The sequence below is a fragment of the Vulpes vulpes genome, chromosome X, assembly GCF_048418805.1.
Source record: "Vulpes vulpes isolate BD-2025 chromosome X, VulVul3, whole genome shotgun sequence".
NCBI lineage: Eukaryota > Metazoa > Chordata > Mammalia > Carnivora > Canidae > Vulpes > Vulpes vulpes.
The window spans coordinates 35,522,618-35,538,997 of NC_132796.1; the positions used below are offsets into that span (position 1 = coordinate 35,522,618).

At 34.3% G+C, this 16,380-nt stretch overlaps 1 protein-coding gene across 9 annotated transcripts in view; it reads left to right on the forward strand.

The window, feature by feature from the left end:
- The window catches only part of USP9X (ubiquitin specific peptidase 9 X-linked), a 482,011-nt gene that overhangs the window by 380,439 nt on the left and 85,192 nt on the right, over positions 1-16,380 (forward strand). For all 9 annotated transcript variants that reach the window (XM_072744845.1, XM_072744840.1, XM_072744842.1 and 6 more), the window contains 10 exons: positions 1,079-1,158; positions 3,533-3,645; positions 5,127-5,345; positions 7,754-7,869; positions 8,073-8,324; positions 8,398-8,536; positions 9,642-9,794; positions 10,673-10,777; positions 14,415-14,621; positions 16,098-16,234. In XM_072744845.1, the coding sequence (XP_072600946.1) occupies positions 1,079-1,158; positions 3,533-3,645; positions 5,127-5,345; positions 7,754-7,869; positions 8,073-8,324; positions 8,398-8,536; positions 9,642-9,794; positions 10,673-10,777; positions 14,415-14,621; positions 16,098-16,234 (1,521 nt within the window). The remainder of the gene's footprint in view (positions 1-1,078; positions 1,159-3,532; positions 3,646-5,126; positions 5,346-7,753; positions 7,870-8,072; positions 8,325-8,397; positions 8,537-9,641; positions 9,795-10,672; positions 10,778-14,414; positions 14,622-16,097; positions 16,235-16,380) is intronic.

Consider the following 16,380-nt stretch of genomic DNA (forward strand, 5'->3'; position numbering starts at 1 on the left):
TCATTTTTATTGATTTTTCTACAGATAAGAGGTTTTTACTATATCATTTTATAACTTGTTCATTTATCTTGAAATTTTTTCCTATTAATATATTTTTAACTCCTTGTTTGTAATAGTATATTTGAAAGAACACTTTGTAATTTTAGTAGATACATATAATGGTATACGATGAGTTGTAGTCAAAAAACCAGAAATTGTAGTTATTTTAGTGTCTCTGAGTATGTTTTCTCTAGAGCAGAGACCTAGCAAAAGGTTTTATAGTTGCTTTTTGATTTGTCAGGTGATTGGTGGTGGTTAATAAAGGGTGCTTATTATGCAGACTTGAGGACAAAGTTGTGTATTAGCAAATAAATTCTCAGGGGAAGATAAATACAAATGGTGTTTTTATGTGAATAAAAACAATGACAAGGGTGGTATGCATTTGAATATATAGTCATGGAGCACTTTTTCTCAAAACAAGGGTTTGGGGAGCAGTGAGGAGAGAGGGTCAGGGTAGGGGAAAGTAGCCTTGAAGATAGTTGAGCTGCCACTGGGGCCGGAGAAAACACCGCCTGGGTGCTTGCTGCATCCTTCTTAGAGGGAGGAGGGTACCTGTGGTGGCAGAGAGACTTGGAGAGCCACATCTCCCTTAACCTTCAGGAATAACTGACTATCAATTGAGGCAGAAATCTGTCATTTTCCACCTAAATGCTGCTGCCTTGTGAGGAAATTGAAGGCAGGTAAGAGGTTCATCATAATCCTGAAAGAGCACTTTCCTATGAACGTGAACAATAGGTATCCATTTAATTGATAACTTGATTATTATTCTAATTTTATATTATTATTAAAATAATTTCCTTTCCCCCTTGCTATCTTTTGTTTGACAGTTTTTAAAAAATTCCCTTTGTAGAGACAACAGATGGAGCTTAGTTCCACAAAGTAGATATTCTGCCAACCTTGTTGTTTTAATATTTTAACATTTTTTATTATTAATATTTAATATTTTCATGGTGAGGCAAGTATAATTAGTAACTCATTTATAGTGCTTCTTTTAGAGTGCAACCAATAAGCATCTTTTTGTATTATTTAAAACTCTTAGGCCTCGATGGGTGGTTCCAGTTTTGCCGAAAGGGGAATTAGAAGTGCTTTTAGAAGCTGCTATTGATCTTAGTAAAAAAGGTAAGTTTGGATGTTCTTATGCTTTTCATAATGTATACTACTAACACATTTTCACTTCATCCCTGAAGACTTTGTTCCTCTCTTATAAACAGTTATTGGGGGAAGCCTGGGTGGCTCAGTGGTTGAGCGTCTGCCTTGGGCTCAGGGCATGATCTTGGTCCAGGGATCGAGCCCTATGTCAGACTCCCTCCGGGCGGCCTGCTTCTCCCTCTGCCTGTGGCTCTGCTTCTCTCTCTGTGTGTCTCATGAATCAATATATAAAAATATTTTTAAAAAGCCTTATTGGATATTCCTGGACTAGAACGTCTAACTTAAGTTTTCTTGCTATTGCTTATGATACATACCTAGAACAAGGGTTCAGATCCTTTGGACAGCCTTCAGGCATGTTTGTGAACTCACCGAAGTCATATATAAAATTTGTGTATATTCATTTTTATTAGATTTTTAAGATTTTCGGTATTTTATAATTGTCTAGTTTGCATGTTGATTATTTTTTTTAAATATACAGAAAAGATCTAATTTCTTTTTTAAAGAAAAGCATGAAAGATGAGGTCTGATGTTTTTACCTTGTATAGAAGTGAAAGCTTGGCAGTAGGTTTTTTTTTTAATGACTTGGGTCTGCTTTAGGTACAGTTGAATTCTTAGTAAAGGACGACTGTTGTAATATGGTCTTCATTTTTAAGGCATTGGAAATTAGGAAAGTGGCAGTAACGTTTCAATATCTGAAATAGGGTAGCTATGGATGTATTCCGTCATTAGGCATTATCAAAATTGAAGTTGATTGTTATAAAAATTACTCTGCTTACATTTGTCTCCATGGCAAGGGTGATACTTCCTTCATCTTAGAATAATTACCTTCCTTTATTTAAAGAATGTCTCTCCACACCTTTTTAATCTTGTAAAAATAATCTAGTAAAGTATAAAAATACATTTTCAGATTACAGTTATTTGCTGCCAAATTTCTTTTGTTCATTTACACATTTATTGAGCAGAATTTTGAAGATTTTTGCACTAGGCATGTTGTACTTCCTGGCTGTACAATGCTAGGTAAGAACACACAATGGTATTTTATTTACTATTCATTGACATTCACTGGACATGTAGCCCCCACTATCTTTCTTTTCTGGGACCATGGTTTATTTTAGGAAAGGTTCAGATTTTTAAATACAATCCTGAGTTTCAGTGTCCTCTCTTGTGCAATCAAGATCCTAGAACACTTTATATACAAATTGAGTGGCTTTTCACTTTGTCCTCAAGAGTTAAAGATTTTCAAAGGGTGCCTGGATGGCTCAGTTGGTTGAGCATCCTACTCTTTTGGCTCAGTTCATGATCTCAGGGTCCTGAGATTGAGCCCCAAATTAAGTGCTCTGCATTGAGCATGGATCTTGCTTAAGATTGACCGTCGCTTGCTTTCTCTTTCTTTCTCTCCCTTCCTTCACACACCCCCCTCCTCCAGTGTGTGTGCTCCCCCACTCTTTCTCTCTCTGAGACAGAAAAATAATAATTATGAGAAAAGGTTTTTCTTTGTGTTTGGTGAGGTGTAGGGTATGTCGCTGTGTTGCCCTTCTGAAATTAGATGAAATTAAGCAAAACTATACAGAAGCATAGATGCTAGTACAGTCAAGAGAGACTTGAGACAAAACCATTCATCTTACTCAATGAAACACTTATGTAAAATAGTTTAAGGATATTGATGTCTAATGAATCATGTACAACTAAAATTAGATTTTAAAAATAGTTGTGAAACATCATTTTCTGGGGCACCTGGTTGGCTCAGTGGTTGAGCATCTAACCGGCTCAGGTCGTGATCCTGGGGTCCTGGGATTGAGTCCCGCATCAGGCTTCTTTCAGGGAGCCTGATTCTCCTTCTGCCTATGTCTCTGCCTCTCTCTCTTTCTCTCTGTGTCTCTCATGAACAAATAAAATCTTTAAGAAAAAAAAAAAAAACACATCATTTCCTACGGTTTAATGTTTATCTTCAGAGAGTAAAATTTTGTGAAGCACTTAGATTCCCTCAATGGTACTGGTAACCATTTTGTGTTTAAGGTCTGTTGTCATAATTTGAAATGTTTGCAGTCCACCTTGCTGTTACTTGGTTTGATGTGCTTTTATTCAATTAAATAGTTTTGAAATTCATTGATTTTTTTTTGTTTGTTTCGTAATCAGCTACCTTCTTGATGCATAGGAACTTTGATAATACCTATGTATGTTTATCTTTTTGACCTCATAATGATAGATAATGCTGTGAGTTTTTTCCAAAGCTAGTCTGAATTTCTTACCTCTCAGTAAATTATTACTTTTTATCATATAATTGGACATTTTGAGACAACCAGAAAAATACTTTGTTTACATTAATTGTCTTCCCTTTTCTTAGGCCTTGATGTTAAAAGTGAAGCATGTCAGCGATTTTTCCGAGATGGGCTAACAATATCATTCACTAAAATCCTTACAGACGAGGCAGTGAGTGGCTGGAAGTTTGAAATTCATGTGAGTCTTTCATTTGACTTTAAAAAATCATTTTCCTAGTGTTGCCTGTGTTTTCTCATATATATGTAAAATACATATTTGGTTGTATATTTGATCCACTAATTGAATTAAAGGTCTAAAACTGAGAAACTTTAAAAATACTTGTTATAAATTATAATTTCTATCGAAGGGAAGCATAATCTTTTAGGAGTGTGAGATTTAGAACTAGAGACCTTTGGTTTAATCTGTCTCCTGGGTGCTTTGTGACCTTAGGCTGTTCACCATGTTTCATTAATTGTGAAATGCACCACACATTTATTTTATGGACCACCAAGGAAGGAAAACACCTAACTAAGGTGGGGAATCAAATACGTGGGACACAAAGGCTCAATGCAGAGAAATAAACTTGCCATACAGAAAGAGATGCGAAAGAAACCCATACGTGTCAATTATGGTATCTTAGAGGGGGTAAAAGTCTCCTGAAGATTTAAACAGGGGATCCCTGGGTGGCTCAGCGGTTTAGCCCCTGCCTTTGGCCCAGGGCGCGATCCTGGAGACCCGGGATCGAATCCCACGTCGGGCTCCCGGTGCATGGAGCCTGCTTCTCCCTCTGCCTGTGTCTCTGCCTCTCTCTCTCTCTCTCTCTCTGTGATATCATAAATAAATTTAAAAAATTAAAAAAAAAAGATTTAAACAGGCCAGCATTCAAAGAGTTTTGTAATTTGAAATCAGATTATCGTTGTGAAACAAAAAAAACTCCTTAAATGGATAAAGTGGTCTCAGGTTCATGCTATGCCCAAGTGATTGGCAGAGGCAAACACCGGTTTTCTCTACAGTACCTTCAGTTGAAGAAACTACAAGGCCTTGATTATAAGATACAATGGAACTTCAGAGTTTTTAAAAACTAAAAAAAAGTCATGCATCTTAGGTCTGTAGAATGCCAAAATTATTCAAATTCTTTCTCTATTCATACTGTGGAAATCTAGTCATAAATTGTGAAGCAGATATTTTTGTGCTGTGTGAACTATTTTTCAGATAGAACTATAGCACAGAAATCCCATCTTCAAATTCAACGTGTAACTTTATAAGTAAGGAAATGGAAACTTTGGAGGTGCTATCACCTCCATTCATTGAGGCTTAGATAGCAAATCAGTTCCATCTTAGATAAATAAAATACTGTGTATATTTTAGAATAGCTGCCTCTACTGTGCAAATTCCAAAGAGGAAAAAAATTTGCATCTTATCTGTTGATGTAGAGCAGTACCTTGTTCATTTTGTAAGCCATTGCAAATGTTTTTTTAAGCAGGTACTGTATAAAGGATAGTAAATGTTAGTTGGTTTTTTGATATATCAGTTTGATCCTAATATTAAACAATTCAAACGATCAGTGTTAAAAATGGAGTGATCATAATTAAAATATAGTTAAGATAGGAAGGTGTTTCTATTTGGAGTTACAGTGTTTTGATCTTCTAAAAATCACTTTTCCTCCTTATATAATACAGAGGTGTATTATCAACAATACTCATCGCCTGGTGGAACTATGTGTGGCCAAGTTGTCCCAAGACTGGTTTCCACTTCTAGAACTTCTCTCCATGGCCTTAAATCCTCATTGCAAATTCCATATCTACAATGGTACACGTCCGTGTGAATCCGTTTCCTCAAGTGTTCAGTTGCCTGAAGATGAACTCTTTGCTCGTTCTCCAGACCCTCGATCACCAAAAGTGTGTTGGTTTGTTATTTTCTAATTAATACAGTTTTGGTCTCCAACAGAGCTATAAAAGATCTGAACTGCTTGTTAATGTGAAGAAGAGTAGTTTCACGTTCCTATTGAAGGGATTCTGCATTATTTTGTGTTTTGGATTCTTTTTTCCTTTCCAGCTTTACTTGAAGCAGAATTGACAAAATTGTTTTGGATTGTGTTTTTTTAGCTTTCTCTGCAGTTAATCCCCATTGTTTCTTCCCAGCTCCTTGGGAAATAGTCATAAATTGAGTTAATATGAAGCAGGCCATAATTTTCGTCATAAATAAGGGTAGAATGGGAGGCGACTTTGCCCCCTTCCCTGGCCATGATCACTGTAGATATTCTAATGTCTTGACTTGAGGATCAAGTATATCCTGTAAATGTCTCATAATGTGTCATAAAAGTAAAATTATAGAAATTATAAATGAAAGAAACTAAAATTTGTAAGTATCAATGAAATATATGTAGTATGCATCAATGTAAAAGTTCTTGAATGTAAATGTTCTATATTGGCATAAACAGTATACAAAATCTATCCTAGAACTGTACATCTTTTAATAAATAGTAAATAACAATATATAGTTTTTAAATTTTAGAATTTAGGGAGACTTTTTAATATGGGCATTATAAAAAGGAAAACCTAGACAAGATAATTTGAATTTATACATAAAACTTTGGTTTATTTCTGTTAAAAGTGGAAATCCTGAAAATGTGTTAAACTGAGGGCTGGGATTTTTTTTAATATATTTCCCAAGATTCGTGTTTTTGCCACTTCATGCCTGTTTTTGTTTTGGTAAATCAAATTAGTATCTAAACAGTTACAATCTCCAAAATATACCTGTGATTTTTGCTGTATAGTTCAATGATAATCTTCAAGAGACTCACAGGGAATAATAACTTGATTTAAGATGGCTTCTGGCTGAAGATCTCTTTATATCTTTCTTTGAAGCCTAGCTCTTGAGTATTATTAATTAGAGTGTTCCTAATTGCTTAAGCATAACATCAAAGCTGAAAACGTTTAGTAAGATTCGCTTTAGAATTTTTTTTTAACCTTATGCACATACACTATTTTATATATTCGTGTTGTACATAACTACTGAGCGTATCAGCCTATCAGTCTCATTCTAGCTTCTGGGGAAATTGAAGTACAGAATTGCTTAATGCCATAAGGGACTCATAAATTAAAATGTTCAAGTTTTAAATTGTTTAGAAATAACTTTTTAAGACCAAATAAAAAGATAGGAAAATACTATAATGAACTTAAATAGAAAAATGGTTAATTTAGTACAGAATTTAATTTAGATATAAAGTCCTATCAAAACCACCTTTAGCTAACATAAGTCTCTTTGAAAGCATTACCTAACAAAAAATAAATAAAAAAAGAAAGAAAGAAAGAAAGAAAGAAAGAAAGAAAGAAAGAAAGAAAGAAAGAAAGAAAGCCTTACCTTATACTTCATTTCCCTTTGTCCTGGACACATTTTTTTGTTTTTGTCTTAAGTACGTGTTGTAGAAATTATTTGTATTTAAGACTTAGTAGCGAAATTACCTCCCCCCTGCCCTTGGTTTTCCCTCAGTGGATTCTAAAATGTGGCCTTTTAAAAGAAACCAAGGTATAAAAGGTTGTCTTGGGTACATAAATTTTTTAGATCGATTTGATTCTTAGATATGTATATAACCTCTTTTTTTGCATGTAAGCATGCTTTTAACTCCATAAACCATTGGCTGTCCTAACTGTATTGGACTTTGAGTGATTGCTGTCCCTTAGGGAAGATTTTGAAAGACAGTCCATAGTTATTGGATCGTTGGTTAACTCTAAGCTGAGAATTGGCATGAGCCAGCAAAAGCATCAGCCAACATGTTCTAGTGAGGAGCAACAAAAATACCAGGGTTAGCTTTTATTTTATTTTATTTTTTTTCAGGGTTAGCTTTTAATTAATAGTTCACTCTCGGGCTTTAAGATTATTGTTTTCATAGGGAATTTTTAATTATTTATAACTACAATAAAAAGTAAATTCAAACATTATTTTTGGTTACCAAATATCCTTTGCTTATTTTTTAAAGTTCTTTAATCTCCCTAAGTTTTTAAAAATAACTTTCAGATAATAAGATTTTCTCCTACAGTGGGATCTCTGAAATAGAAACCTGGCATCTAATTCCTGTTCATGAGTTCTGTTGGTACAAACAACTGTGCCCTAGTGATTTAATCTGTACTGTTGCTTTTGCTTTTTTCTCACAGGATTACTGTAAATAATATGAAGTATTTCAAAGATGATTTTACATAATGATTTTCTTTTATTGAATTTCCTGTTTTAATCAAGAAAGTACTTCAGATGCTGCTTTTCTTCCTTAAAATCAGGAAGTCAGCCTCTTTCATTAACTGTATTACAGGGTTGGCTGGTGGATCTTCTCAACAAGTTCGGCGCTTTAAATGGGTTCCAGATTTTGCATGATCGTTTTATTAATGGATCAGCATTAAATGTTCAAATAATTGCAGCCCTTATTAAGTAAGTTATGTTTTTAAGTGAATCTTATGTGTATTATAGGAATTGCTACTTAATTCCTTGATAAAAAATTTTTTCAATTATGGTTTCCTTTTTAACTGATAACTACTAACTTTTTAAAAGTAATATAAGTAAGTCTGAGTTCAGTCCTAGTTGATTGTAGGAAAGCAAATATTATAAGAGTTTTTTTGTCTTTCTTCTTTCAGACCATTTGGGCAATGCTATGAGTTTCTCACTCTTCATACAGTGAAAAAGTACTTTCTTCCAGTAATAGAAATGGTCCCACAGTTTTTAGAAAACTTAACTGATGAAGAGCTGAAAAAAGAAGCAAAGAATGAAGCCAAAAATGATGCTCTTTCCATGATTATTAAATCTTTGAAGAATTTAGCTTCAAGGGTTCCAGGACAAGAAGAAACTGTAAAAAATTTAGAAATATTTAGGTTAAAAATGATACTTAGGTAAGATGTTTTCCTCTTGAAATAAACTGTGTGAGTGTTTAGAATCCTAGTTAACACTGAATTTCTCTTCTAGATTACTGCAAATATCGTCTTTCAATGGGAAGATGAATGCACTGAATGAGGTTAATAAGGTGATATCTAGTGTATCCTATTATACTCATCGGCATGGTAACCCTGAGGAGGAAGAGTGGCTCACAGCTGAACGAATGGCAGTAAGTCCTTTGGTTCTTCTGTTATAAGTGCTAGAGGAGAAAATGGCATCAAGTGTTGAGAAACTTTTGTGGCATTTTGACATTGCAACATATTTCCTGTATTTTTACAAACACACCTGCAACAGATTAGAATCAAAATGGACCTTTACCAACTGAAAAGTATATTTCGCTAGCATAATTGGGGGGGGGGGGGGACGTAAATACTTATTAAGTTGAATACTATAAAGTTACACAGTATGGACTATTACATTTTTGTATTGTGAGTTATTAGAATTTTGTTCTATTGGTATCGATATTAAATAAATGCCAGTCAGCAACATAGCATACTGTTACAGAAACACAGACTTGGGAAGCATGCAGTCTTAATTCCAGTTCCACTTCTCACACTTCTGAGCCTGATTACTCTTACTTTAATAGGATAATATATCCCTTGTTAGGATTATTTGGAAGATTAAAGAGCCAGTGGATAAGCAATAGTAGCATAACTGATGAATAAATAAAAGCAAAAAGTTAAAAGGGCGTGTTTTCACCAGAATCCCATCTGATGTAAGGAAACCAAAGATCTTAAAATAGGTCTTGTACCCACTCTACCTAAACCATTGTGCTTACTGCACTTAAATACTACTTTACTGCATAAATGCTGGAGTTGAATTTTCAAAATAATTGCACTATTTCTGAGTCATGGATACATTTCAGTATGTGCAATATTAAGTTTCATGAAATTATAGTGGTTTTTCATAGTTTTGAATTAAAAAGGCACATAAGCCTATGTGCTTTTTAAATAAATACATTAGTGTATTTATTTTGCATTTTTAAATTCCTACTAATTAAAAGTGTGAACTGTATTTCATACGTATATTCTAAAAAGCTTCTGTGTGGGACACCTGGGTGGTTCAGTGGTTGAGCGTCTGCCTTTGGCTCAGGTTGTGATCAGATCCTGGGATTGAGTCCCACATTGGCTCCCCATAGGGAGCCTGCTTCTCCCTCTACCTGTGTCTCTGCCTCTCTGTGTGTGTCTCTCATGAATAAATAAAATCTTTAAAAAAAAAATAAAAAAGCTTCTGTGTTTCAGCTTCTTTGAAACAAGTTTTTAAATTTTGTTTAGGAATGGATACAGCAGAATAATATCTTATCCATAGTGTTGCGAGATAGTCTGCATCAACCACAGTATGTAGAAAAGCTAGAGAAGATTCTTCGTTTTGTCATCAAAGAAAAAGCTCTGACTTTACAAGATCTTGATAATATCTGGGCAGCACAGGTAAGAAATTTCAGATGGTGACTACTTGGTTTCTAAAAGAAAGATATTAAAAACGAAAGTAATATAGTAGTCATGAAACAAGATGAACGTTTATATTATTAGACTCCTCGTACATTTAACTGCTCTTGATTTACAGAAATCCTGTCAATCTTTTTAAATATATTCATCATTTATTGTATGTTTGTTACAGGTTACCAATTTGTAGGTGGATTTTAAAAAAATTTAGTATTCAGTACAAATTTTTGATTGAAGTATTTTATTTACACAATATTACATTAGTTTCTTCATAAACTTAATTCAAAGAAAACTTTAATGTCAGTAGAGTTAAATCACTAGATTATGTATGAAGACCTGTTGTATGTAATCCAAAGGATTTATAGCTTTGCTGAAGGATAAGTACCTTTTTTGATTTAAGAAACTAGATGATTCAAATCACTTTGACTACTTCAATAATGCATTTTTACTAGGATCACTTGGGAAGTATTGATGAGTTAGATTACAAAGCTTTGTGTTTTGAGTCTGTAGCAAGAAAACATTCAGTTTTCCCTTTGAGTGCTTAAGGTAACAGTTTTTGAACAATACCAGTGCTGTACCTTATTGTTCTACTTAGAATGTTAAAATTGGTACACTAAATTCAATAAATTATAATAGAGGCTCACATGAATTCCCAAAGTACACATTAGCCATGTATATCAAGGAATTTAATTTGTCAGGTTTTAGAGGACAATTCTAAAGCATTTAAAATGTTAGGGATTTCCTTATGTTACACACTTAGATGAAGATGATGGGAATAGTTTAACAGCTGTCAGTGGTTAGTATATACAACTTGAGTGCTGTTCAAATTGAAATATGCTATGTTTTCTTTGGTTTTTCAATAGGCAGGGAAACATGAAGCCATTGTGAAGAATGTACATGATCTACTGGCAAAGTTAGCATGGGATTTTTCTCCTGAACAGCTTGATCATCTTTTTGATTGCTTTAAGGTAATAGCATAGTAAAGTAATGCCACTTCATTTTAATAAAATTGTCAGATCTATGAGTTGTTCTTAGACAATACATGCTTGAGAAATTTTCTGGTGTGAAGGAATTGGTCTTCCCCCCCCAGTTAGCACTTAATGTTCATTTTTATTATAATAGGTCCTCATAAATAAGTAATCTTTCAAACTCAGGTTGTGAGTTTGGATTCCTTTCCCCCTAGCAATTTGAATTTTTTTTTATAGATTCTGGTGCACTGTAGGACTTCAGGGAAGGATGATTGGTTGCAATAAAAGGGATTACCAATAGCTTGATATTTTGGGGTGATATGCGCAGACAAATCAAAATGTAATTCATAAGGTAGCCCAAGAGCCCTTACAGTGATATCTGTGTTAGTACCATCTGCATTTTTTAAGGCCGTATTGTGTAGCGGTTTCTCTATAGTTGCTAGTACCAGGTTTGTAAAAAACACGATTGATGAATTTGTGGGTTAAGAATATATAACTTTAGGGCAATAACAGTGCTCATGAAGGATGTTCTATTAGCAACTGGCATTAGATGATAAAAGGTATCTTGTTTAAAATTAGTCACACTGCCTGCTGGTGGAAACATAAGTTGCTACAACCGTCTTGGATATAGAATGATATTTCTTAAAAAGTGGAGGATTCTCATGACTCATTAGTTTGACTTCTGAATATATCCTCTAGAGAAACTCACATATAAGTGCACCAGGATACATGTTTAACATTTGTAGCAGAATTATTTGTAATAGCTAGCAAGTAAATTACTATGTAGAATGGATAAACTGTATAATGTTCCTACAATTTAAACACTTCACAACATTGAGAAAGAGTAAATTTGAGCATTTCAGCCATGTGGATAAGTCTAATAAAGTTGAAAAAAGGAATAAAATTACATAAGAATTCATATACCTTGATTGCATAACATAGACTTCAGAAATAGACGAGCTAGCTTCTAGAGTCTTGCTTACCAGGTTATTTTTGACCTGTGTAGTAAGTTACATGGGTGTTGACATTATGTAGATTATGTATACACTTATACCTTTCTTGGTGTGTATTTCACAATTGAAGGAAAAAAAATGTGAGTTATTGGCTTGTACCTCAGACCAATTAAATTTGAATTGCTTGTTATGGTGCCTGGGAGCCTGTATTTTAAGCAACATTTTCAGCTGAATCTTAAGCACATTAAAGTTGTAAATAATTGCCTTATGGAAAAATTCAGTTTGAAATCTATCCAAGGCAGCTGGGGAAATAATAGAATCTATTATCATGGGTATTCTAAAGTTAATTGCCATTCAGTTTTAATCTTGAGATGACTTCTTAAGTGGCACAGCGCATGTTGACCAAGATGGCCGTGATGGGAAAAGGAAAGAAGAGGTCAAATGTACAGCCTCCTGAACCCTCCTCTTCTAAGGATGGTCTAAATACAACAGTAGTCTAAATACAAACATGGTTCCATTATTTTTATCCCCTTTGGCCTAGCAGGTATTTACTAAGCACAGGTCATTTGGTCGTAAGCACTGTTTTCTAAGGTGTTGGAACTTTTTACAAAAGATGATTCAAAGGAAGCATGAAGTCCAGGTCATGCCTTGTAGTTCTTTATAAACTGGAAGCAAGTGATTTCAGACTTGTCGATTAGTCTTAGGTACTTGCCTAGTTTAGTTTCAAGTAAGTCTTTGTTCTTCAAAACATTTATACTATTGTACAGTCCCATCAAGATTTTCACATCCTAGCCAGCAGTTGTTTTGTCAGAATTCTTGATTTGTGACCATCTGCTTGGTATGAAATATCTCATTGTGGTATAGCCGCTTACTTATATCCTTGATCACTAATGAGGTTGAACATCTTTTCGTATGTTTCTATTCTTTATTTTGTTGTGAAAACCCTATTGAAGTTTTTTGACTAATTTTTTCTTATTGGGTGGTTATTTTCTTAGTGCTTTGTAGGAGTTCTTGGCATTCTCAGTGATAGTCCTTATCAATTCAAGTGTCACAAATAATTTCTCCCAGTTTGTTGTTGTCTTTATTCCTCCCCTTATGGTGGCTTCCCCTGAATAGGTGTTCTTAATTGATTCTCCTTTTCATATTCATTATTTTTGTATATATCCCTCGGAGATGAGTATATGAAGAAAAAGTTCATACTATTATCATACCTAAAAAAACTAATAATTCTGTAGTACTGTCAAATAGTATTAAAATTCTTATTTATTTTTTTAAATAGTATTAAAATTCTAATGGTCTCAGATCATTATTTTTGAAATTTGTTTGAAAAGGTATTCATACTTTGTAATTGTTTGTATACATCATTTAAGTCTTTTTTGAATCTACAGTTTTTCCCTTTATTCCTTAAAGAAACTGGATTGATTATTGTGTTGTTTTATATCAGTAGTATGAAATTTAGGCCTGTGGGGTTTTTTTCCCGTTTCCTAGAATACATCAGAGGTGGTCATGTGCTCTTTATTCAGGAGGCATGTAATGCCTAGCAAACCTGTCTTTTTAAGATGTTCTTAATTGTAATGTCTAGTACTTGAGACGTTATCCTGTAAACTTAAGAGTTTTCATATTTCTTTCATAATTTTGAGGGGTTAGAAGGAATTACAAGTTTGCATTAAAGTTGTCTTCCAAGATATCCCATATTTATCAAATTGTAAATGGTTGTGTGTAATGATTCCATTGAAAGGATCTCCTATAATTAACGTAGTTATCCTTCTGTTGCTTGCCTTTAGGTTGATTTCACATTATTTTCTAATAAACACTCATCAGCAGCTTAATACATACAGCTTTTCTCATACTGTTTAGCAACAGCCCTGGCCTTTACCCATTTGATGCCTTCATCACTTACAACCTACCCCACGTGCGTGGTATAATGGCATTTTAAAAAAATACCATTTTCAGAGGTTTTTTTGTTGTTGTTGTTCCCCCCATTGTAGAGATTGTATTTTTTTTAAGCTTTTATTTATTTGAGAGAGAAAGAGAGCACAAATGGAGGAATAGCAGAGGGAGAAGGAGAAAGACTCCTCCCGGAGCCAGGACCCCAGCATCATGACCTGAACTGAAAGCAGACACTTGACTGGCTGAGCCACCCAGGCTCCCCTTATTATGGAGATTTTAAATGAGTAGTATTATCTTTTTCTATATTGAAATGAAATAGCACCAAATTATTTTTACAAACGTTAGAAATTGTTTTTATTGGTTAATAACAGACTTAATATTTTGTTCTCATGTGTAGTGCACAGTGCTCTCATCAGCTTTTTAAATTTATGAAAATCTTTGTATATCAGGTTGTGTTTATCAGGTTTTAGTATAATTTTTCTATTTATTAGAGAGCACAAGTGGGCTGGGATAGGGGCAGAAGGACAAGCAGACTTCTGCTGAGTGGGGAGTCCGGCCTAGGCCTGGATACCACAAGCCTGAGATTATGACCTAAGCTTAGGTATTTAAATAGAGATTTTTTTTTTTTTTTGTCTTCTTGTTTAATTCTGCTCTTATTTCTCATCTATCACCAGAATAATTCTGTGCTCAGCTGTGTTGTTTTTCCAATGAATATATTTAATCCCATGACACTTAATTTAATTACTGATGGGTGAATCTGTTGTTTTCATGTCATATAAAATTTTTTTTTCTAGGCCAGTTGGACAAATGCAAGTAAAAAGCAACGTGAAAAGCTTCTTGAGCTGATACGTCGCCTTGCAGAAGATGATAAAGATGGTGTGATGGCACACAAAGTGTTGAACCTACTGTGGAATCTGGCCCACAGTGATGATGTACCTGTGGACATCATGGACCTGGCTCTCAGTGCCCACATAAAAATACTTGATTATAGTTGCTCACAGGTAAGGTGTGCCCCCTTGCTCACTTTTTTTGACCTTCATTCTCAGGATGGCTTAGATAACGGGTAGTTCCACATCTTTCCAACGTTGTTATTTTTAAAATGATCCTCAAGAAGTGACTTATTTTCTCCATGTAAGTCTGCCTTATGTTAGGTCTCTGTCAAAATTTTGTATATCATCTAGAAAAGCATTTTAGTTTCCTTGGGAGAAAGTATTTTAAAAAGCAGTTTATGGGGGATCCGTGGGTGGCTCAGCGGTTTGGCGCCTGCCTTGGGCCCAGGGCGCGATCCTGGAGTCCCGGGATCGAGTCCTGTGTCGGGCTCCTGGCACGGAGCCTGCTTCTCCCTCTGCCTGTGTCTCTGCGTGTGTCTGTCTGTCTGTCTCTGTCTGTCTCTCTCAAATAAATAAATAAATAAATAAATAAATAAATCTTTTAAAAAATAAAAAGCAGTTTATGTAGTGGTATCATTGTTGGTGCTTGGTGCTGAAATACCAGTTTTAAATAGATCATAAGATATTAAAGCTGATGAGGGACGTTAGAGGTAAGAATTTGGGTTTTCTTTGCTCACAGGGAAGTTAAGAAAAATTAATAGAATGTTCTAAATAGTAAAACATTTTGAGCCTTGCCTGTGGGCAAATCACACAACAGCTTCCCTGCATTCTAACTTGTAGCATGTTAGCTGTTGACCCAGGGTAAAATTAAAATTGCTGTTAACTAATTTTCCACTTGTTAAAACTGTTTGCTACACCAATGAACTGAAATTCTGGTGAGAGCTAAATAAATAAGTTCAAGTAGGTGTATGTGATTCAGATGCCTTTTTTTTTTTTAACTAGCTAATCACAGTTCCGTAAGTATTTAGTATATCAAATACTACTAACAGTCTTCAACAGAGAACACACACACACACACACACACACACACACACAAAGTAATCCAAACTTCAAGTTCTTAGTGCAGAAACCTGCATTTCTGATTACTATTAATTTAGGGGAAGGAGTAAATAATGTTTGAGAAATGAATATCATGTTTGCAATAATTCTGAGTTTATAATATTTTCATAACTACTTTTCTTTTATCTTTTTGTGTATATGTCCGTATTTCCTTATTTTGATTTTTAGTGAGAATTTTTTAACTTAGTTGCCATACCATTATTTTCTTGGTAAAATAGAAATTTTCAGTGTCCCTCACCATGCTAAACAATCCCATATAGAATAACAATTGGATTATATGTTATTGCTGAATTTTATTATATGGTAGCGTCCTTTGAAACATTGGATAATATTGTTTTGCTTTTTGTAGTTTTGGTAGTAAATGTGAAATGAAAATGTATTTTGTGCTGCGTTTTATTACTGTTAATCTCATTTCTGCAATTATTACATTTGTTACGATCTTTTAAGAAAAGCCCTATTTTGTCATTGGAGGTGGAATTTTCCTGAGTGTGTGGCCTATCTCTAAAACAGTGAAATTGTTTGTTTAAGGATCGTGACACACAGAAGATCCAGTGGATAGATCGCTTTATAGAAGAGCTTCGTACGAATGACAAATGGGTAATTCCTGCACTGAAACAAATTAGAGAAATTTGTAGTTTGTTTGGTGAAGCCCCTCAAAATTTGAGGTAAGGCTTTTAACAGAAAAATGTCAATATTTTTATTTTTGTATTTTATTGAAAAGAAATAGCATTCTCACTTGGTGAAAGCAAATTTGTCAAAAGAAAGAGTGGGAGGTTGACAGGCAAAGTGAAGGGTTAGTTTGGAACAAAAG